General features: G+C 38.5%; 1 protein-coding gene across 1 annotated transcript in view; it reads right to left on the bottom strand.

The window, feature by feature from the left end:
• The window catches only part of LOC150080792 (FRAS1-related extracellular matrix protein 1-like), a 37457-nt gene extending 24305 nt beyond the window's left edge, over positions 1 to 13152 (bottom strand). Inside the window, exon 1 of the mRNA XM_090380822.1 lies at positions 13124 to 13152. Coding sequence (XP_090236948.1) covers positions 13124 to 13152 — 29 coding nt within the window. The remainder of the gene's footprint in view (positions 1 to 13123) is intronic.
• Positions 13153 to 23848: the final 10696 nt, after the last annotated feature.

The following is a 23848-nucleotide window of genomic DNA, read 5'->3' as shown; positions in this document are numbered from 1 at the left end:
ATAGGTATGATATAGCATACACTCATTATAACTTAGTTCTTACAAAATGCAGATAATTAATCACAGCTATAGATAAACTAGAGTATAATGAAGATATATAAAATACACAATCAGCACAACACCAATTCTCACATAACTTGATCTGCATCACAACAAATTCCCACTAAAACAGATTTCAAATGTGTATTGTAACTAATAATTTGATTTTTTAAAGAAACAACTTGAACAGTTTCTAAAAGACAAAGTTTGTTTTTAAAGTAAATCAAGCAATGAAAGAAAATTATAGCAACGCCTTCTACTGATAAACATAAATATAATTAAATAAATAAAATTAAATACATATATATAACAGAAGCTTTAATTTTCATGACTTACCTATATATCTGGTTGTTTACAAGTCAAAAATTAAAAGAAACCAGTTACTTAAAGAAATTTAACAAAAAAAATAAATAAATAAAATATTAAGACCACTCATTAAGAAGTGGCCTTCCAAAAGTATTACTGTGAAAAACTACCCAGAATGTGGCAAATTTTCACCAGGAAAATAAAGTTAAAATTTGTTTGGAGAAACATAAAAGTGAACAAAGACTGGCAAAAGCGATCTGGCTTTTCAGTGCTAGTAACACCAACTTAGTTTCTGTTGAAGGAAACCAGGATTTAAAAAATGGAAGAATACATGTTCAGGCACATTATTCAATTCTGTATGTTATGCATTATAATATTATGCATATCTTTATGCATTTATTATCAAGCAGATATACAATAAATAAGTTATAAAAATTAAAGTTTCTACTATATATTCCATTAAATAAATCAAGTCATCAATGCCTCCAACAAACTCTTAATGAGGTGGACTCAAGAGGACCATGAAAATTCCTTGGAGGGTGAGAAGACTTTTTTTTTCTTTTTTTTTTAACTATAATATTGCTCACTGATTATAGGGATTAGCAATGAATGGCAAATACTTAAAGCAATTGTTAAAGGGAAGAGAGGTTGCCTTCCAGATAAGCTAGAAATACAGAAATGCAAGTTTTAAACAATAGAAAGATGAAAGATTGGTAATTTTTTAAAAATTAGTAATAAAAAATTAGTAAAAAAATATAGCAAGAGCACTCTAGTCGAGGAAGAGAACAGTCGGTGGATTTTTTGACTGCTGTAAAGAGATAAGTACTTTTAATTTTTATCGTATTCTTCATTAATTAACATACTACATTGTGTTTTACAGAGATATTAAATAAGTTTAGTAGTGTTCATTTCCTTCTTATTTTGAATTTAACTAGCAATTTTTGGAAGCTATGACTCCTGGTGTTGGCGCCAATATTGTTGAACTAGCCGCCATATTGTAGTCGATAAGAAATAACGTAACGTATATATCTGATAGCGTAAAGTATAAAGTGAAACCAGATAGCATAATACAAAGTACTCAGTTAGGAATCTGTTAGCTTATTATAGTATTATCAATTAATCAAAAATATTATTAATCTTATTAAACTTCATTGTTACTTATATTGTATTTAAACGGAAATCATGACCCAGACTAGAGCTGCGAAGCAAAGATCACAGACTAGCGAGAGTGCTGTGACTTGGGGAAGAAACAAAGAGGGTGATTCTCCAACACATCACAGGCTCAAAAAATGTGTGAAATGTTTGCTGAACTTTCTAAAATGGGACATGATCTTGACACTCTAGATGCCTAGAGTGTCAAGAAATTAGGCACCAACTCAGCATTCTGTGGGTGTCTATGAGAGCTTGTGGTGTAGGGTAAATGCCCTCAAAGAAATTAATATGAGGGGCCACTCAAGCTCTCAGCTGCCCAGCTCAACGGCAGAGCTCATGTCTGTGCATCAGGCAATGCAGAGGCAATCTCCAAGGCAGAATGTGCTGGTCCCAAAGGAATTAGTTATTGTTTGGGCACTATTGTCAGGGAGCAGGGAACATACTATGCAAGAAGGATAGGTGGAACAGGACCAGGTTATGTCTGCTAAGGGCAAAAGTTAATGACGTTGTAAAGCAAATATCATCTTTTAAGGGCACAAAGGCAATATTGTTGTACACGTTGGAATTAATGACATTAAGAGTAAGAGATCTACAGATTTACTTACGTTAAAAAAAGTCGCGAGTTAGGGTTGAATGTGAAAGTGTCTGCAATTGGCCCCAGACATGATAGGAGGGAGTATATGAGAGCCTTGTCGATCAATTCGGTCCTGGAGAGATGTGCAAGGCTCAAGGGGTAGAATTTTTTTGAGCCTGGTCTGTACTTGTTGACAGGAGAGATTGCTTCTACAGAGATGGAGTCACTTAAATAGAAAGGGTGTAAGAATATCTGCTGATGCTATCGAGGCAGTGTTAGGTGGGTCGGAAAACTGTTAGCTTGGAGTGATACACAGACTAAAAGGTCAACAGTGGCCGCAGGCAGAGGCAGAAGTGATTCTTGCACTTTTCAGGCTGCTGCTCATTCTAAAAGAATGAGCAGCAGCCTGGAAAGCAAGGCAATGGAGATTTCCAGGACTGCTGGGAATCATAGTGGAACAAATAAATACATGGGCTGTGTTAGGGTAACTAAAAGTAGAAACAGGTGCATGCATACTTGCATATACACCAATTCAAGGAGTATAGATAATAAATTTGATGAGCTTGAAGTGCTAGTCAAGACAACAAAGGCAGATATTGTTGGAATATCAGAGACGTGGTATCACACAGACATAAGCAGTGCAGAATTGGAATTTGGGGAGAACGATGAGTACAGAAAGGAAGACAGGACAGGAAGGGAGGAGGGGTTATGCTGTTAGTTAAGAAACACATAAAATCTAAGGAAGTGCATCCAACTGATGTTGGTCGACAATGCAATGTTGAGTCTGTTTGGTGTGACATAAGCACTGGGAAAGCAAAAATGAGAGTAGGTGTGTGTTATAGGTCTAATGAATCTGATGAGTATAATGAGCAATTGTGCAGAGAAATAGAGCGGGCCAGTAAATCAGAATGTCTTATAATGGGGGATTTTAAATTTCCAGATATTGACTGGAACTTGTGGATTGATCACTCGCACACTAGCAAGGCTTTTGTGGATTTATTGGATGACTGTTTTCTACAGCAACGTGTTCGAGAGTCAACCAGAGGGAGTAATACTCTTGATCTGATTATCAGCAGTAATTATTCATGCATTAAGAATCTGAAGATAAAGGAACCACTAGGTGACAGTGATCACAATGTACTGATGTGGGAATTACTTAAAGATGTAACTACCATCAAGACTAAAGAGAAGGGCTTTTGCTTTCGTAAAGGTGACTAGAGGGGTCTCAGATAGTTTTAAAATTCTGTACAGTGGGATTAACTGATAATGTTACCAACGTTGAATTCTAAGTGGGAAGCCTTCAGGGACTTAACTTTGGAGGCTACTAGGCTTTTCATTCCAACTAAGAAATACCATTCAAGGTTTAAGCCTAAATGGATGTCAGATGAACTAATGAGGATCGTTGCAGAGAAGAAAAATGTATGGGATGCACATAAAGTATCAGGTGACACAGAAGCCTAGGGCAGATATAAACTAGTCTGTAATCAAGTCACAAAGGAGGTCAGGCAGCGAAGGCAGATTATGAGAAATCATTGGCAAAGGATGCAAAGAAAAATAGCAAAGAATTCTTTACTTCTGTAAACTCTAGAAGGAAAGGGATGAATCAGATCGAACCACTTAACATAGATGAGTTGACTATTGATGATCATGCTCAGGTAGCTGAATAAACTGAATGAGTATTTTGCATCATCTACATTCACACATGAGGAGTTATTCAATGAGGGGAGTGCCAGAAGTTTATGAAACTCAAACAGGGAGCTCAGTTATTTTGTAATAACTGACAGCAAAGTTGAGGAGAAATTGTTGAAGTTAAACATAAAAAAGGCACCTGGGGTAGATGTAATCTATCTAGTTATAATGAAGGAGGCAGCAAGGGAAATAAGCAAACCCTTAGCCATAATTATGAGGGCATCCTTAGAGTCAGGGGAGGTCCCATGGACTGGATATGTGCAAATGTATCCCCAAATCACAAATGGGGTTCAAAGGGCAACACAAATAATTATAGACCTGTTAGTTTAACTTCTATTCCAGAACAAATAATGGAATCACTGGTTAAAGAAGCATTACAGGATCATCTAAACAAGATTGCAGTAATAGTTAAGACACAGCATGGGTTTGTTAAAGGGAGGTCTTGTCTGACCAATTTCATTGGATACTATGATGTAGTCACAAAGGAACTGAATGCCAAAAATAATTTTGATATCACATACTTGGATTTCAGGAAAGCTTTTGATACTGTTGCACACGGAAGACTGCTGTACAAATTGGAGAGGTACGGCATTAAGGGTAAGTTGCTACAATGGATAAAGGGATGGTTGAGTGGGAGACAACAGAGAGTGGTAATCAATGGACGCTGCTCTTCGTGGACAAATGTTATTAATGGGGTTCCCCAGTGTTCGGCCCATTGTTGTTTTGTATATTTATCAATGATATTGAAGAAGGTAAATCAGGTTTAATGTCCAAGTTTGCAGATGATACAAAGGTTGGCAGGGTTGTTAACGACAGTAAAGACAGTATGCTACTCCAACTGGATCTAGTTATGTTGGGCAAATGGGCTGAAAAGTGGAAACTGAAGTTTAACATTGACAAATGCAAAGTACTGCATATGGGTAGCAATAACCGAAACGAAACATACCAACTGTGTGGTACTACACTCAGGGAAGTAGAAAGTGAAAAAGACCTGGGCATTAAAATTGTGCAGTAAAATATGAAGTTCGCTGAGCAGTGCAGAGGGGCTGCCAGGGCAGGTCATGGAGTCTTGTCAATGATATATAGGAATTTTGCTAGCAGAGACAGGGAGGTGATTATCCCATTAAACAAGGCAATGTATAATCAGGCCACATCTAGAGTACTCTAGGTGTACACAGTACACCTAGAGTACTGTGTACAGGTCTGGAGGCCTTATTTTAGGAAGGATGTAGAGTTGCTAGAAAAAGTACAAAGCAGGGCAACAAGATTGGTGAGGGGAACAAAGGGGTGCTCTTACCAAGAAAGGCTTCTTAAGTTCTGCAAATTGCAGCACCCAGAAAGTAGGCACCTGTGAGCTGATCTGATTGAGGTGTTTAAGGCCTTGAATGGGTTGAGCAAGCTGAATGCTGATAGGATTCTTTCTCTTGCTCAGACTAAGAACCTGAGGGGGCACAGTTTCAAACTGAGGAAAAATAGTTGCAGAATAGATGTGCAGAAATTTGCCTTTAACCAGCAGGTAGTTGATTGGTGGAACAGACTTCCATCTTTTGTTGTGGAGGTTGATAGTCTAAATAAATTTAAGGCTGAGCTGGAGAGGCATTTGGAATGGATGGAGGGGTGAAATGGGAGGGTGTTTTTTTTTTTTTTTTTTTCAGCAGCATCAGCTGCATGAGCTTGCTTTCTTGCATTGTATGCCTCTACTAATGCTAATGCTAATATAAATATTTTAAATTTTTTTCACAGACTGTATTGCTGTTTGGAATCGTGCCCTATAATTGTGGGGCCCCTGGGCAAGTACCCTGTGTCCATGCATTAAGACGGTACTGCCTCCTCCTATTCCAACATTTTCTCACCCTTCCAGAGACAAGAAGCCTCAAAAGATTCTTTGCTTACACTCATTGACAATTTACCTTGTGATATACTTGGATCCTAAAATTCCCACTTATGTGAAGAATTCCAATTCTTTCTTAATTTATATTTGAAATTTGCAGACTTGTGTTCTCTCTACCAACAGTGAGATTACCCCTTAGCACCATTTTCAAAATTCGTAATACTAGCAACACCTTCCACAAATTTTATCACATGTGAGATCACCTCTCTGTATAACTGATTCCATTTTATAAATGATTTTTTTTATTATACTATATCACCATTGGAATTTCCAAAAGGGTGCACAGAAGCAGTGTAGTCTACACTGCTGCATAAACAGAAAGAAGACACTAATACCCATAAGGGGCACTACAAGCCTTCTTTCTCTATTGTCAATGGCTGTATAGGCCTTTACTGATTAAATCAAAAAATCTTTAAAATTCTATATCTTTTCTGATAAGAAGATATTTTTTGCCAAAATTAGATAACTAATTGACCTGACACACCCTTCCACCCTTTTTAAAGTCCCCCTCATTCATACCTTGTAGAATTTAAAGATCAGCTCTTTAAATTTTGAAGTATCAGCACTATGCTAAAGCATAGGCAGCTGGAATTAACAGTTAGAACAAACAATGCTCTAACTGCCAAAACAGACTTATCGCAAATTTAGCTTAAATATTACCTTTCCTTGATTATAAATAGTTAAACCTGATAGAACTTATCAGACTATACTCGCGTATCACAAAATGATTTATAGTAAACACATTAAAACCATATTTATAAATGCATTTAGCAAGAGCACATATAATAGCACCCATCACGGCTAACTGCCATTGTTAACAATTCCAACAAGCCGTGGATCTTTCATTTATATTTTCCAGATACAAACTGTCAAAATGCATATATCCTACATTTTCTCTCCACAGCAAGTCATTTGGTGGTAGAAAAAAAATTGCATGTGTGTACCCCGTAAACACGAAAGATGTTTTATGTGAAAACATCCTTAGCTTGGAAGAGGTTAGCGAAATCCGTTTGTAGAATAGTATGATGTGTCACTAAAGAACCATTATTATGGTTCTTTTGTGACATGATACTGCCTTAGTATGATTGCAACAATACAAATACTTGACCACAACAATACACATCCATCTCACATTTCTGTTACACTTCCGTTACATTCCATTGTAGATACCACTAAAGATGTTTTCACATCAAAACAATATATTCCAACAAGTGTGCAGATTTTTTTTTTGTTCTGTGCTATTATATGAAATTTGTATGGTTTGAGGTCAAAGCTGTAGAAGATGAAAAATTCTGCAGTAGTAGATGCAAGTAGATGGAAAATTCTGTAGTGAATGCAAGAATCTGCAGATAAAGGAACCACTAGGTGACAGTGATCACAATGTGCTGAAGTGGGATTTACTCAAAGAGGTAACTACCATCAAGGGTAAAGAGAAGGGTTTTTGCTTTCGTAAAGGCGACTACGGAGGTCTGAGACAGTATTTAAATTCTATACAGTGGGATCAACTGATGATGTTACCAACAGCAAATTCAAAATGGGAAGCATTCAAACAATTAATCTCAGAAGCTACTAGGCTTTACCTACCAACTAAGAAATATTGTTCAAGGTATAGGCCTAAATGGATGTCAGATGAACTAATGAGACATGTGGCAGAGAAGAAAAATGCACATGGGATCCATATATATTAATGGGTGACATGGAAACCTATGATAGATATAAGCTGGTCTGTAACCATGTCACAAAGGAGATTAGGCAAGCAAAGGCAGATTATGAGAAATCTTTGGCAAAGGATGCAAAAAAGAAACAGCAAAGAGTTCTTTACCTATGTAACCTCTAGAAGGAAGGGGTTGAATTAGATTGGTCCACTGGATATCGATGATTCAACTGTTGATGATTCTGCTCAGGTGGCTAACAAACTAAATGAGTATTTTGCATCTACATTCAAACATGAGGAGTTATTCAGGGAGGGGAATGCTAGAGGTAAACTAAACTCTGGTAGTGAACTAGATGATTTTCTAATAATAAAGAGGAAAGTGGAGGAGAAATTGTTGAAAATAAACATAAGAAAGGCACCTGGAGTTAGCATTAGCATTAGTAGAGGTATTTGATGCAAGAAAGCAAGCTTATGCAGCATCATCCAAAAAAAAAAAAAAAAAAAACCCCACTTCCACTTCACCCCTCTGTTCGTTCAAAATCCCTGTCCAATTGAGCCTTAAACTTATTTAGGCTATCAACCTCCACTACAAGGGATGGAAGTCTGTTCCACCAACCAACCACCCACTGGCTAAAGGCAAATTTCCGCACGTCTGTCCTACATCTGTCTTACCTCAATTTGAATTTATGCCCTCTCAGGTGATTATTCTGAGCTAGAGGAAGAATCCCATCAGCATTGAGCATGCTCAAACCATTCAAGGCTTTATACACCTCTATCAGATCACCTCGCTGGTGCCTAGTCTCCAGACACTGTAATTCGCAAAACTTAAGCCTTTCTTCGTAAGAGCACCCCTTTGTTCCATTCACTAATCTTGTTGCCCTTCTCTGTACTCGTTCCAGCAGCTCTACATCCTTCTTGAAATGAGGCCTCCAGACCTGTATACAGTACTCTAGGTGTGGCCTGACCATTGCCTTATACAAGGGAATAATCACCTCCTTATCCCTGCTGGAAAAATTCCTGTATATCATTGACAATACTCCATGAGCTACTCTTGCAGCCCGTCTGCACTGCTCAGAGAACTTCATATCTGCCTGCACAACCACCCCCAATTCCCTTTCATTCTCTACCACTGTCAGTGTAGTACCACAGAGTTGATACGTTGCTCTGGGGTTGCTGTTTCCCATGTGTAGTACTTTACATTTGTCAATGTTAAACTTCATTTGCCACCTCTCAGCCCATCTGCTCAACCTTTCCAGATCCTGTTGCAGCAGCATAGTGTCATTAGTGTCCTTGACAACCCTGCCAACCTTTGTATCGTCTGCAAACTTGGACATTAAGCTTGATATACCATCATCAATATCATTTATAAATACAGAAAACAATAATGGACCGAACACTGAGCCCTGAGGGACTCCACTAATAACATTAGTCCATGATGAGCAGTGTCCATTGATTACCACACTCTGTCTTCTCCCCCTCAACCACCCCTTTATCCATAGCAGCAATTTGCCTCCAATGTCACACTGCTCCAATTTGTGTAGCAGTCTTCCATGTGCAACAGTATCAAAAGCCTTTCTAAGATCCAAGTATAATATCCAAGAACTGGATGCAGGGAATAATATCAAAGTTATTCCCTGCATCCAGTTCTTTTGTGACTGCATCATAGTATCCAATCGAATTGGTCAGGCAAGACTTCCCCTTAACAAAACCATGCTGTGTCCGAGCTATAACTGAAGTCTTGTCTAAATGATCCTGCAGTGCTTCTTTAACCAGTGCCTACATTAATTTTCCTGGAACAGAAGTTAAGCTCACAGGTCTATAATTACTTGTGTCTGCCTTTGATCCTCCTTTGTGAATTGGGGTCACATTTGCACTTTTCCAGTCTATGGGTACCTCCCCTGAGTCCAAGGAAGCTCTCATAATTATGGCTAAGGGTTTGCTTACTTCCTTTGCTGCCTCCTTTAATATAACTGGATAGATCCCATCCACCCCGGGTGCCTTTCTTGTGTTTATCTTCAACAGTTTCTCCTCCACTTTACTCCCAGTTATTTCAAGATTCTGTAGCTTACTGCTAGAGTTGAATACACCTCTGGCATTCCCCTCGCTAAACAACTCATGTGTGAATGTCGATGCAAAATATTCATTTAGTTTGTTAGCTACTTGAGCAAGATCATCAACAGTTGACCCATCAATATCAAGTGGACCAATCTGATTCATCCCCTTCCTTCTAGAGTTTACATAAGTAAAGAACTCTTTGCTGTTTTTCTTTGCATCCCTTGCCAAGGATTTCTCGTAATCTGCCTTCGCCTGCCTAACCTCCTTTGTAACTTGGTTGCGTATCAACTTGTATCTATCATAGGCTTCTGTGTCATGTGTTAATTTGTAAGTATCCCATGCATTTTTCTTCTCTGCCATATGCCTCATTAGTTCATCTGACATCCATTTTGGCCTAAACATTGAACAATATTTCTTAGTTGGTATGTAAAGCCTAGTAGCTTCTGAGATTAATTGTTTGAATGCTTCCCATTTTGAATTTGCTGTTGGTAACATCATCAGTTGGTCCCACTGTATAGAATTTAAATACTGTCTCAGTCCATCGTAGTCGCCTTTACGGAAGCAATAACCCTTCCCTTTACCCCTAATGGTAGTTACCTCTTTGAGTAAATCCCACTTCAGCACACTGTGATGACTGCCACCTAGTGGTTCATTTATCTGCAAATTCTTAATGCATGAAGAATCACTGCTGATAATCAAATCAAGAGTATTACTCCCTCTAGTTGCCTCCCGAACATGCTGATGTAGAAAACAATCATCCAATAAATCCACAAAAGCCCTGCTAGTGTGTGAGTGACCAGCCCCCAAATTCCAGTCAATATCTGGGAAATTAAAATCTCCCATTATAAGACTAGCTGATTTACTGGTCCACTCTATTTCCCTGTACAGTTTCTTATTATACTCATCAGAGTCATTAGGCCTATAGCACACTCCTACTCTCAATTTTGATCTCCCAATGCTTATGTCACACCAAACTGACTCAACACTGCACTGTCCAGCGATGTCAACTGGCTTCACTTCCTTAGTTTTTATGTGTTTCTTAACTAATAGCATAACCCCTCCCCCTTCCTATCCTGTCTATCCTTTCTGTAGACGTTGTACTCCCCAAATTCCAGTTCTGCATCCCTTATATCTGTGTGACACCACGTCTCTGATATCCCAACAATATCTGCCTTTGATGTTTTGAGCAATACCTCAAATTCATCAAATTTATTTACTAAACTCCTAGCATTGGTGTACATGCAAGTATACCTGCACCTGTTTCTATTGTTAGCTACCCTAACACAACCCATGTGTTTATTTGTACCGCAGTGGCTCTCAGCAGTCTCTGAAATATCATGCATCTTGTTTTTCAGGCTTCTGCTCATTTTAATAGAAGCAGTGCAAGAATCTCTTTCACCTCTGCCAGTGGCTACTGTCAATCTATTGGTCTTTGTCTCCCCCCAAGCTAGCAGTTTTCCAACCCACCTAACACTGCCTCGATAGCATCAGCAAATATTCTTGCACCCTTTATATTTAAGTGTATCCCATCCCTGTAGAAGCAATCTCTCCTGTTAACAAGTACAGTCCAGGCTGAAAAAAATTCTACCCCTTGAGCCTTGCACAATCTTTCCAGGGCCGAATTGATCGACAAGGCTCTCATCATATACTCCCTCCTATCATGTCTGCGCAGAATTGCAGACACTTTCAAATTCAACCCTAATTCTCGGCTTTTGTTCAACAGTGACCTGTACTTGTTAAGTAATTCTGCCGGTCTCCTACTCTTAATATCATTAGTGCCAACGTGTACAACTATATCACCTTTTGTGCCCTTAAAAGATGATATTCGCTCTACAATGAGTGGATGGGATCTATCCAGTTATATTAAAGGAGGCAGCAAAGGAAGTAAGCAAACCCTTAGCCATGATTATGAGAGCTTCCTTGGACTCAGGGGAGGTACTCATGAACTAGAGATGTGCAAATGTGACCCCAATTCACAAAGGAGGATCAAAGGGCAACGCAAGTAATTATAGATCTGTTAGTTTAACTTCTGTTCCAGGGAAATTAATGAAGGCACTGGTTAAAGAAGCACTGTTGTTGTTTGTTTGTTTGTTTTTTTAGGAGCATTAGCAACTAAGGCCATATTGCTCCGGGGATATGCGGTGGTCATTCCCTGACCTTTCCGCATCCTCCGTATTTGATGGTCATGGGCTTGAACCCCAGTCTAATCAAGAAGCGTGTGCTATGCACTGCGCCTCCTGCCCACCTGGCTTTGGAGGTCCCTAAAGGAGCACTGCAGGATCATCTAGACAAGACTTCAGTTATAGCTCAGACACAGCAGAGGTTTGTTAAGGGGAAGTCTTGTCTGACCAATTTGATTGGATACTATGATGTGGTCACAAAGGAACTGGATGCAGGGAATAACTTTGATATATATATTTGGATCTTAGAAAGGCTTTTGATACTGTTGCACAGGGAAGACTGCTGCACAAATTTGAGCAGTGCGGCATTGGAGGCAAATTGCTGCTATGGATAAACGGATGGTTGAGTGGGAGAACACAGAGAGTGGTAATCAATGGACACTGCTCTTCGTGGACTAATGTTATTAGTGGAGTCCCTCAGGATTCAGTGTTGGGTCCATTATTGTTTTCTGTATTTATAAATGATATTGATGATATTGGTATATTAGGCTTAATGGCCAAGTTTGCAGATGAAACAAAGGTTGGCAGGGTTGTTAATGACACTAATGACAGTACGCTGCTGCAACAGAATCTAGAAAAGTTGAGCAGATGGGCTGAGAGGTAGCAAATGAAGTTTAACATTGACAAATGTAAAGTACTACATATGGGAAGCAGAATGAAAAGAACCTAGAGAATGAAAAGGACCTGGAGTAATTGTGCAGGCAGATATGACGTTGTTTTCTGAGCAGTGCAGATAGTCTGCAAGAGTAGCTCATGGTGTCTTGTCAGTGATATACGGGAATTTTGCTAGCATGGATAAGGTGATTATCCCCTTGTACAAGGCGATGGTCAGGCCACACCTTGAGTACTATATATAGATCTGGAGGCCTCATTTTAAGAAGAATACAGAGCTGTTGGAACGAGTACAGAGAAGGGCAACAAGATTAGTGAATGGAACAAAGGGTTGCTCTTATGAAGAAAGGCTTAAGTTTTGCAGATTACAGCATTTGGAGACTAGGCACCTGCGAGGTAATCTGATTGAAGTGTATAAAGCATTGAACGGTTTGAGCATGCTCAGTGCTGATGGGATTCTTCCTCTTGCTCAGAATAATCACCTGAGAGGGCTAAAGTCAAATTGAGAAAAGAGAGTTGTAGAATAGATGCGGAAGTATGCCTTTAGCTAACAGGTAGTTGATTGGTGGAACAAACTTCCATCTTTTGTTGTGGAAGTTGATAGCCTAAATAAATTTAAGGCTGAGCTGGACAGGTATTTGGAACGAATGGCGGGGTGAAATCGGAGCTTTTTTTTTTATTTTATTTTTTTTTTTTTTGGCTGTTGCTGCATAAGCTTGCTTTCTTGCATCATGTGCCTCTGCTAATGCTAATTTGCTGGTAGAAAAAAAATTGCATGTGTACCGCGCAAGCACGAAAGATGTTTTATGTGAAAACATTCTTGGCTTGGAAAAGGTTAGCAAAATCCATTTGTAGAATAGTATGATGGCCACTAAAGAACCATTATTATGGTTCTTTTGTGACATGATCCTGCCTTAGCATGATTTGCAATAATACAAATATTTGACCACAACAATACACATCCATCTCACATTTCTGTTACACTTCCATTACATTCCATCGTTAGGTGCCACTAAAGATGTTTTCACAACAAATAGAATGTATTCCAAGTGTGCAGATTTTTTTGTTCTGTGCTATTATATGAAATTTGTACACTTTGAGGTCAAAGCTGTAGTAGATGGAAAATTGGTTCAGTGGCAATTGTGACCTCTGGAATGTGTACTGTTAAACTATCACAATTATTTATATCATATTTTAGAGAATATCTTTGGTATAATTATTCAGCTTGTTGATTCTGTGTCCAGTAGCCATAGAGGCTGGTGCCATTATCAATCTTCCTTTTCCATAGTTTGTGTATCCTTCACACCCCACCCCTACACATCAAACTTAAGCATTTCAGTTCTATCTTCCCACATTGCTGATTACTCAGGGATATCCAGGTCCATTTCTATTACAGGGTTATGTGCTTCATTTAATTAAATAATTTTTACAGTCTTGATTTTTTCTTCTTTTTTTTCATAAATTATCCTTTCTGCCAAAGATACTCTCTATTGTAATATTTTGATTAATTTTCATCAAGGGGTGCTGGATATATTCACTGGTAAAGTTTTTCCAATGCTTTCTTTGGTTCTTTATTCTCAATTGGATAAGTACACATGATTGTGGTTTGCACAACATAGGGCCACAGTCCTCTGGCAGGTTTAGAGTTTATTAAAATGTTAGTTCCCTTGGTTCTTTGGACGACAATACCTTATAGTTACTGACACAATGTGGTCCCAGTAGATAATCCTTTTTCATTCTACTTAATTGAACTCTATTCTTGATCCTACTACATTTTAATTCACAAATTCAGCTACTTTTGAAAGTATTGGCTATAGAGGAGACAAGATCATCTCAGTAAACTTTGATGTACTTTTGCAAATGCATCTAAAAATTACTTCTTTCATTCTAAACCTGGTGTAGTGTAAACTAGTAAATTCTATCAATTGTTTACATTCAACTTTACATACAATATAATATATGTATTGGTTCTCATGTACATCACGTCTTTTTGGCTGGCGCCTCTGTAGCCAGGTGGCCAGGAGCAGCAGTGCATAGCACACGCTTCTTGATTAGACCGAGGTTCGAGCCTGTGACCACCAAATACAGAGGATGCAGAAAGGTCAGGGAATAACCACTGCATATCCCCGGAGCAATACGGCCTTAGTTGCTAATGTTCCTAAAAACCAAATAACAAACAAACAAACCTCTTTTTGGAAATTTATGTCCCTGTCTAATCCTAACTATATCACAATTGCCTTATATTCTAAAAAGATGCAAAATATATGTCATTTTTTTTTAATAACATAACATGATTTATTCTCTAAGTTTCCAAACTGTAAAGCACCCTCCTTATTTCTGAAAATTAATTTCCGTCAATGATTCGAGGAATGATCTCTGCTTTAGAAGATGGACTTATAATATTCAAAAATTATAAAGATTAAAATATCATACTTGAGATGAAGAGCTAAAATATCATCTAATGAAAACTCTTCTTCAACATGCAAGATGTGATCTTTGTATTTCAGCAATCCATGCCGTGGAGCAGTAAGGAGTTTGATCTTAAGTTCTGGTGTCAGTGTGTCAGGATCATAAACAGATAATTCATTTGTTGAGAGCAAAGCATAGGAACCTTCTTGTACAACCAATTCACCTGTATGGAGCTGAGGAACCTTAAAATATATAAAATGAATGTAATGAAATGATTCAGGTAACTACATGGAAATATTTTCAAAATTTATTAATTTCAAACTGCCTCAGTGACTCTTGTTTGCCCATATTCCTACAGTCGCTAACTATGTACAGAATAGGCACAACAAAAATACAATATTAATTCAAATCTAAGTATTTTATCTGATTGAAAATGATTTATAAATATGTCTATATACAACAAAATAACAGAAAATTTATAACACCAAAAACTAACTGCACACATGAAGCAAACTTAACTACATATATCAAGAGCTCTAAAAATATTAGTTCATAATATTCGGTTGTAAGGTTATACATATGAGAGATTAACTGGGGTATATTGGAATCACAGGTAAGATTCTTAGATGGATCAAGGGTGGCTGCAGAAACAGGAGACAGAGGGTTGTGATTGATAGTTACTTTACAGATTGGGCTAACACAGAAATGGAGTCCCCAAGAATCAGTACTGGAGGTATTGTTTTTCTGATTTGCTCAAATGGTATCAATGAAATGAAAGAGGATGCAATTTTTTTATTTTTTTATTTTTGTGATATAAAAATTTTCAGATGGTGTAAAGATCAGAAGAGTAGTCAACAGCATCAAGTAGTGCTCTTCAGAACAAGGTGGAAGAGATTCAAGAATGGTGAAAAAAGTGGTAGCTATTAAAAACATCAAAGAAATAGAGGGATTACAGTACATGTGGGTATGATGTTCTCTGAACAGTGCAGACAGGGGTAAAGGAATGCTTATAGATGATTTATAAGCCCATTGATGATTAATTGAACATTTTCTTGCAGAGATAGTAAAGTCATAATCTCACTGTATAAAGTAACTGTAAGATCACATTTCAAATATTGTGCCCTAGTATAGAGACTGCACCTAAAAAAAGATGTTGGGTTTCTTGAAAGGGTCAAAAGACAGACAAACTGCTTGGTGAGATGTGAAAAGGTACCCATATGAGAGAGACTGCAAATATGTGGGCTACAGAGCTTGTAAACCGGGCATCTTTGGGGGTGGGAGGATGATTGAGGTCTATATGAGATGAAAATAATAATAATAAACACTTCCCATTTCACCCATCCATTCACTCTAAAAGTTTGTTCAGTTCTTCCTTGAATTGATTTAAGCTATCAACGTCCACAACAGATGGAAGTTTGTTCCAGCAATCAACTACCCACTGACTAAAAGCAAATTTCTGCACATCTATTCTACAACTGTCTTTCCTCAATTTGAATTAATGCCTCCTGAGGTTCATAATCTAAGCAAGAAGAATCCCACCAGTATTGAGCCTACTCAAACCATTCAAGGCCTTATACACCTCAATCAGATCACCTCGCAGGTGCCTAGTCTCCATATTCTGCAATTTCCAGAACTTAAGCGTTTCTTGGTAAGAGGACCCCCCCCTTCGTTCCACTCACCAATCTTGTTGCCCTTCTCTGTACTCATTCTAACAACTCTACATCCTTCCTAAAATGAGGCCTCTAGACCAGTATGCAGTATGCAAGGACTGACTATTGCCTTATATAAAGGGATAATAAACACTTCCCATTTCACCCATCCATGCACTCTAAAAGTTTGTTCAGTTCTTCCTTGAAATGATTTAAGCTATCAACATCCACGACAGATGGAAGTTTGTTCCAGCAATCAACTACCCACTGACTAAAAGCAAATTTCTGCACATCTATTCTACAACTATCTTTCCTCAATTTGAATCAATGCCTCCTCAGGTTTGTAATCTAAGCAAGAAGAACAATCCCACCAGTACTGAGCCTACTCAAACCATTCAAGGCCTTGAATGGTTTTCGAGTGTTGGCATTGGAGGTGAGCGGATGCACTTCATCAGGGCTCCTCAGTTAAGTGAATTGGATTACTGTTGATTATTGCTTTTAAATATTTGATTTATTTAGAAATTGTTGGATTATTTTGTTATAGGTTTTCCTGTAACAGTTTGATTTTTATAATATTATAGATATATTTTTTTAAAGTTAATTTTCATTGACATTTAGCTAATTTTATAATGGTAGTTATGAGATCTATCTTAAACATGTCACAGGGTATCGTGACTCACACGGAAATAGCCGATGGCAATTTATGGGTGAGTCATGATTTAATCCATTGCGGAACCTGTGGAATGTTTTCCAAGGTCGACCTGGTGACTAATCATAGTTCACCTGGGGATTCTTTTCTTTGTGATTGATGTAAGGAGTGCACCGATCTTAAATTACAATTTGGTGCACTGATGGAACAATTTGAGTCACTGAAAAAACGGGTGCTTGCCCTCGAGAATAATGCATCTGGGAGCTCATCAGGGACTCAAGACTCCAGCAATCTACCAAGTGATGCGCTGCCGATTCGGGCATCAAAACAGAAAAACCAAGTGGTTTTTCTGTTTTTATTAGGAGACTCCATTGTCAGGGAAACGTGGAATATTTTTTGTAATAAGGATAGGTGGAGTAGAACCAGGGTATGTCTGCCGGGAGCAACTATTAATGTCACCAACAGATTGTCAGATTTTAAGGGGGTAAAGAGAATATTATTATTCATGTGGCGACTAAAGATATTAAACGTACATGATCTGACAATTTGTTGTAAAAATACAGGACCATGCTGAGGAAATGCTGCAAGCTAGGCCACAATGTCTATGTGTCTGCAATTCTGCCCAGACACGATAGGAGGGATTATATGTTAAAAGCCTTGAGGATTAACTCAAGACTTGAAGGACTCTGCAAGGCTTTAGGGAGGAAATTTCTATCAGCATGGCCCACACTTGTAGGTAGAAGGTTTTTTTTTTTTTTTTTTTTTTTTTTTGATTTGGTAGTTGTTGGCGCATCGGCTTCTGTGGCCATATTGCACCTCCCAAGGTTTTTGCAGTACTTTGATCCAAGCCCGAGGCGGGAATCGAACCCGCGACCTTTGGGTTGCCGGGCAGGTACTTTACCCACTCGGCTAGCCCGGTCGGCTATAGGTAGAAGGAATTTGTTTTGTAGACAAGGGATACACTTAAACGAAGGTAGTGTAAAAGTTTTTGCCAGTATTATGGGGGATGTGGGTAATACTGAAAAGGGAAAAGTAACGTGGACATGCATTTATCTGATAATATTGGTCCAAGTAACTCTTGTACATACTTCAAGAGTTCTTATCTATTACCCCAACTGGACATATTATCTAGATGTTCCTGGGGCAGAAACATTTCAAGTGAGCGGGTGGCTAATGCCAGGGAAGCAAGCCTAAAAAACTTCAAGGGTTGTGTTAGGGTTGTTAAATATACAAGAACAGTAAGTCTTAATTGTTTATATAGTAATGTTAGAAGTATCATCAATAAAATGAGCGAATTCAAACTGCTGGTTAAAAAAAGTAACGCGGACATAATAGGGCTTAGGGAGACGTGGTGCCACCCGGAAATTGGGGATGATGAGTTTCAATACGGCTTGTATAATGTATTTAGGAAGGATAGGGTAGATAGAAGGGGTGGTGGGATAATGCTTCTTATCAGAAGCAGCCTGAGGGTGATGATAGCTTTCCCGGATTCAGATGTTCCACATGCTAGTATAGAATCTGTATAGTTGTGAGACAGCTGGAAAAAAAGGTATAATGCCAGTAGGAGTAATATACAGACCAGGTGATTGTGAAAATTATGACAATAGCCTCTACATGCAAATGGAATGGGCAAGTAAGCGTCAATGTCTTATTATGGGTGATTTCAATTTGCCTCTAATTGATTGGAGTAAATGGGAAGGAAACTCGACATGGGGAATAAAATTTTTAAATCAACTAGATGACTGTTATTTGTATCAACATGTCAGGGAACGTACTAGAGAAAAGAATATCCTAGACCTCATCATCACACATGAATCAGATGAAATAACAGGGCTGACAGTAGAGGAACCAGTAGCAGGAAGTGATCACAGAGTTCTATGGTGGATGATGACGAGAGAGGTAGCAGAAGTAAAAGGCAAAGGAATGGGTTTCGATTTCAGAAAAGGAAATTACGATGCCTTAAGGTACTACATGGCCTCTATTAACTGGGTAGCTATCGCGCAGAGAATGAATACAATTGAACTTTGGTACGCTTTTAAAACATTAATCACAGATGCCTTGAATGCGTATATACCATTAAAAAAATACTCCACGAGGAGGGTTCCAAGTTGGATGAATAGTGAAGTTGCCACATTACTTGAGCAGAAAAAGGTGGCATGGAAAGGTTACAGAGCAATAAAAAGTACTGAAGCCTATAACAGCTACAAGGTGATGTGTAATAGAGCCACAGAAAAGGTTCGACAGGCAAAGGCAGTTTATGAAAAATCACTAGCAAACAGAGCAAAGAGGGGGGATAAAGAATTCTTCACATATATAAATGCCAAGAAGAGCAGGACAAACCAGATCAGACCTTTACGTAAGGGAAAGGGGATAGTAATAAATACACCAGCTGCTGTTGCAGATGAACTCAACAGTTATTTTGCATCGATATTTACAAATGAAAAGCCTTTTGTGGCAATGGGAAATTGTGGGAGCGATGTTAAAAAATATGTAATTAATGAGATTGAAATTTCGCAAGATTATTTAACGAAAAAACTTTCGAGCCTACAGACCAGTAAGGCTCCTGGAGTTCATGGAATATACCCTATAATCTTAAGAGAGACGGCAAGCGAGTGCATTGAACCATTGAGGCTAATTATGCGAGCATCACTAGACTCTGGGGAGATTCCCTTGGATTGGAAAAGTGCAAATGTATCTCCCATACATAAGGGTGGCTCTAAAAGTGAAGTTAGAAATTATCGACCTGTCAGTCTGACTTCAGTAGTAGGGAAAATCATGGAGACAATGATCAAGGGTAGAATTCAGGATCATTTGGATCGAATTGAAATTCTCAAGAATACTCAGCATGGTTTTGTAAAGGGAAAATCATGTTTAACAAATCTGGTTCGCTATTTCGAAAGGGTCGCTCATGAGTTGGATTTAGGGAATAATTTCGACATTGTTTATTAGATTTCAGCAAAGCTTTTGACTCAGTCCCACATGAGCGGTTGCTTTATAAGCTGGAACAGGTTGAAATCACTGGGAAAATCCTTAGATGGATAGCAGGATGGCTTCAGGGCAGGTGGCGGAGGGTTGTGATAAATGGCTATTCCTCAGATTGGGTTGATGTAAGAAGTGGGGTTCCCCAAGAATCAGTATTAGGACCACTGTTGTTTTTAATTTTCATAAACGACATTGATGAAGGGATAGAGGGCGTGAGGTCTAAATTTGCAGATGATGTTAAAATTGGTAGAGTAGTTAATGATCACTGTCAAGCTGAGCTTCTTCAGAGAGACCTAGATAGACTTCAGGAATGGTCAGAAAAATGGCAGCTATGCTTTAATCCAACAAAGTGTAAGGTATTACACCTGGAAAACAGTAATCCCAAAAAAACTTATTCACTTGGTGGAGTTCAACTAAACCCAGTACTGGAGGAAAGGGACTTGGGTGTTATGATACGGTCAGACATGAAATTCTCTGAGCATTGTAAACAGGTTGCAAGGAAGGCCCATGGTGTCCTATCGATGATCTATCGAACTTTTGCAAGTAGAGATAGGGACGTGATAATCCCATTATATAAGGTTTATGTTAGACCACACTTGGAATACTGTGTTCAAGTATGGAGACCGCACCGAAAGAAAGACATCGAGCTTCTTGAAAGGGTGCAAAGAAGGGTAACTCGCCTGGTGAGATCGGCAAAAGGGCGTCTTTATGAAGAAAGATTTCGAATATGTGGGTTGCAGAGTTTGGAAACTAGACACCTTAGAGGAGATTTGATTGAGGTGTTTAAGGCTCTGAGAGGCATCAGTAAAATGAATGAGCACAAACTTTTCAAGATTATAAATGATGCTAGAACTAGGGAACATAAATTCAAGTTACGGGGGAAATGTTTAGACTGCAGGAAGTTTTATTTTAGCCAGCGAGTTATAAATTACTGGAATAAGTTGCCTTCATGGGTGGTAGAGGCCGACAGTTTGGGGAAATTCAAAGGCCATCTGGATAGTACTTTCGGATAAGGGAAGCGCATAGGATGATAGGTTTAATTTCCTTTTTTTTTTATTAATTATTATTATTTAGTTATTTATTTTATTTTATTTTTTTTGTTTTTATCATTGTTTTGTTCCGATTTTTTTTTTTTTTTTTTTTTTTGGCTGGTGCAGCATAAGCCATAGGCTTTCTTGCACCATGCGGCCGTTACTAATACTAATACAATTGAACTGTGGTATGCTTTTAAAACATTAATCACAGATGCCTTGAATGCATATTTACCATTAAAAAAAATACTCCACGAGGAGGGTTCCAAGTTGGATGAATAGTGAAGTTGCCACATTACTTGAGCAGAAAAAAGGTGGCATGGAAAGGTTACAGAGCAATAAAAAGTACTGAAGCCTATAACAGTTACAAGATGTTCTGTAATAGAACCACAGAAAAGGTTCAACAGGCAAAGGCAGTTTATGAAAAATCACTAGCAAACAGAGCAAAGAGGGGGGGGGATAAGGAATTCTTCACATATATAAATGATAAGAAGAGCAGGACAAACCAGATCGGGCCTTTAAGTAAGGGAAAGCGGATAGTATTAAATACACCAGCTGCCGTTGCATATGAACTCAAGTTATTTTGCAATGGGAAATTATGGGAGCGAAGTTGAAAAATATGTAATTAATGAGATTGAAATTTTGCAAGATTATTTAATGAAAAAACTTTCAAGCCTACAGGCCAGTAAGGCTCCTGGAGTTGATGGAATATACCCTATAATCTTAAGGGAGGTGATAAGTGAGTGCATTGAACCATTGAGGCTAATTATGTGAGCATTACTAGACTCTGGGGATATTCTGTTGGATTGGAAAAGTGCCAATGTATCTCCCATACATAAAGATGGCTCTAAGAGTGAAGTGGGAAATTTTGACCTGTCAGTCTGACTTCAGTGGTAAGGAAAATCATGGAGGCAATGATCAAGGGTGGAATTCAGGTTCATTTGGATCGAATTGAAATTCTCAAGGATACTCAGCATGGTTTTGTAAAGGGAAAATCATGTTTAACAAACTTGGTTCGCTATTTTGAAAGGGTCACTCACGAGCTGGATTTAGAGAATAATTTCGACATTGTTTATTTAGATTTCAGCAAAGCTTTTGAATCAGTCCCACATGAGCGGTTGCTTTATAAACTGGAACAGGTTGAAATCACTGGGAAAATCCTTAGATGGATAGCAGGATGGCTTCAGTGCAGGAGGCAGAGGGTTGTGATAAATGGCTATCCTCAGATTGGGGTTGATGTAAGAAGTGGGGTTCCCCAAGGATCAGTATTAGGACCACTGTTGTTTTTAATTTTCATAAACGACATCGATGAAGGGATAGAGGGCATGATGTCTAAATTTGCAGATAATGTTAAAATTGGTAGAGAAGTTAATGATCACTGTCAAGCTGAGCTTCTTCAGAGAGACCTAGACAGACTTCAGGAATGGTCAGAAAAATGGCAGCTATGCTTTAATCCAACAAATCATAAGGTATTACACCTGGGAAACAGTAATCCCAAAATAACTTATTCACTTGGTGGAGTTCAACTAAACCCAGTACTGGAGGAAAGGGACTTGGGTGTTACGATACGGTCAGACATGAAATTCTCTGAGCATTGTAAACAGGTTGCAAGGAAGGCCCATGGTGTCCTATCGATGATCTATCGAACTTTTGCAAGTAGAGACAGGGACCTGATAATCCCATTATATAAGGCTTTTGTGAGACCACACTTGGAATACTGTGTTCAAGTATGGAGACCGCACCCAAAGAAAGACATCGAGCTTCTTGAAAGGGTGCAAAGAAGGGTAACTCGCCTGGTGAGATCGGCAAAAGGACGTCCTTATGAAGAAAGACTTTGAATATGTGGGTTGCACAGTTTGGAAACTAGACACCTTAGAGGAGATTAGAGGTGTTTAAGGCTCTGAGAGGCATCAGTAAAATGAATGAGAAAATGAGAAGAAATTTTCAAGATTATAAATGATGCTAGAACTAGGAGACAAATTCAAGTTACGAGGGGAAATGTTTAGATTGGACTGCAGGAAGTTTTATTTTAGCCAGCGAGTTATAAATTACTGGAATAAGTTGCCTACATGGGTGGTAGAGGCTGACAGTTTGGGGAAATTCAAAGGTCATCTGGATAGTACCTTCAGGTGAGGGAAGCGCATAGGATGACAGGTTTAATTTCCTTTTCTTTTATTAATTATTATTATTATTTATTTATTTTTTATCATTGTTTTATTCGTTTTTTTTTTTGGCCGGTGCAACATAAGCCATAGGCTTTCTTGCACCATGCGGCCATTACTAATACTAATAATCACCTCCTTTTCCCTACTAGCAAAATTCCTGTATGTAATTGACAAGACCCCGTGACCTGCTATGACAACCTGTCTGTACTGCTCAAAAAACTTCATATCTGACTGCACAATTACACTCAGGTAATTGTGCAGTCAGATATGAAGTTCCTTTTCATTCTCCACCACCTTGAGTGTCATACCACACAGTTGGTACATTTCTCTGCGGTTACCAGCCCATATGCGGTACTTTGCATCTGCCAATGTTAAATTTCAGTTGCCACTTCTCAGCCCATCTGCCCAACTTTTCTAGATCCTGTTGCAGTAGCATACTATCATTACTGTCATTAACCTTACCAACCTTTGTATCATCTAGAAAGTTGGACATTAAGCCTGATTTTAGCATTAGCATTAGTAGAGGCATATGATGCAAGAAAGCAAGCTTATGCAGCATCAGCCAAAAAAAAGAAAAAAAAAGAAAGAAAAAAAAACCACTTCCACTTCATCCCTCCGTTCGTTCGAAATACCTGTCCAGCTGAGCTTTAAATTTATTTAGGCTATCAACTTCCACAACAAGGGATGGTAGTCTGTTCCACCAACCAACTACCCGCTGGCTAAAGGCAAATTTCCGCCTCCAGGCCTCCAGACCTCGATACAGTACTCAAGGTGTTGCCTGACCATTGCCTTATACAAGGGAATAATCACC

This window comes from Mastigoproctus giganteus, chromosome 9, assembly GCF_048544385.1.
Source record: "Mastigoproctus giganteus isolate SK-2022 chromosome 9, ASM4854438v1, whole genome shotgun sequence".
Classification (NCBI taxonomy): domain Eukaryota; kingdom Metazoa; phylum Arthropoda; class Arachnida; order Uropygi; family Thelyphonidae; genus Mastigoproctus; species Mastigoproctus giganteus.
Note: the sequence above shows the minus strand (reverse complement) of the source record. Positions and strands in the feature narration are given on the sequence as shown.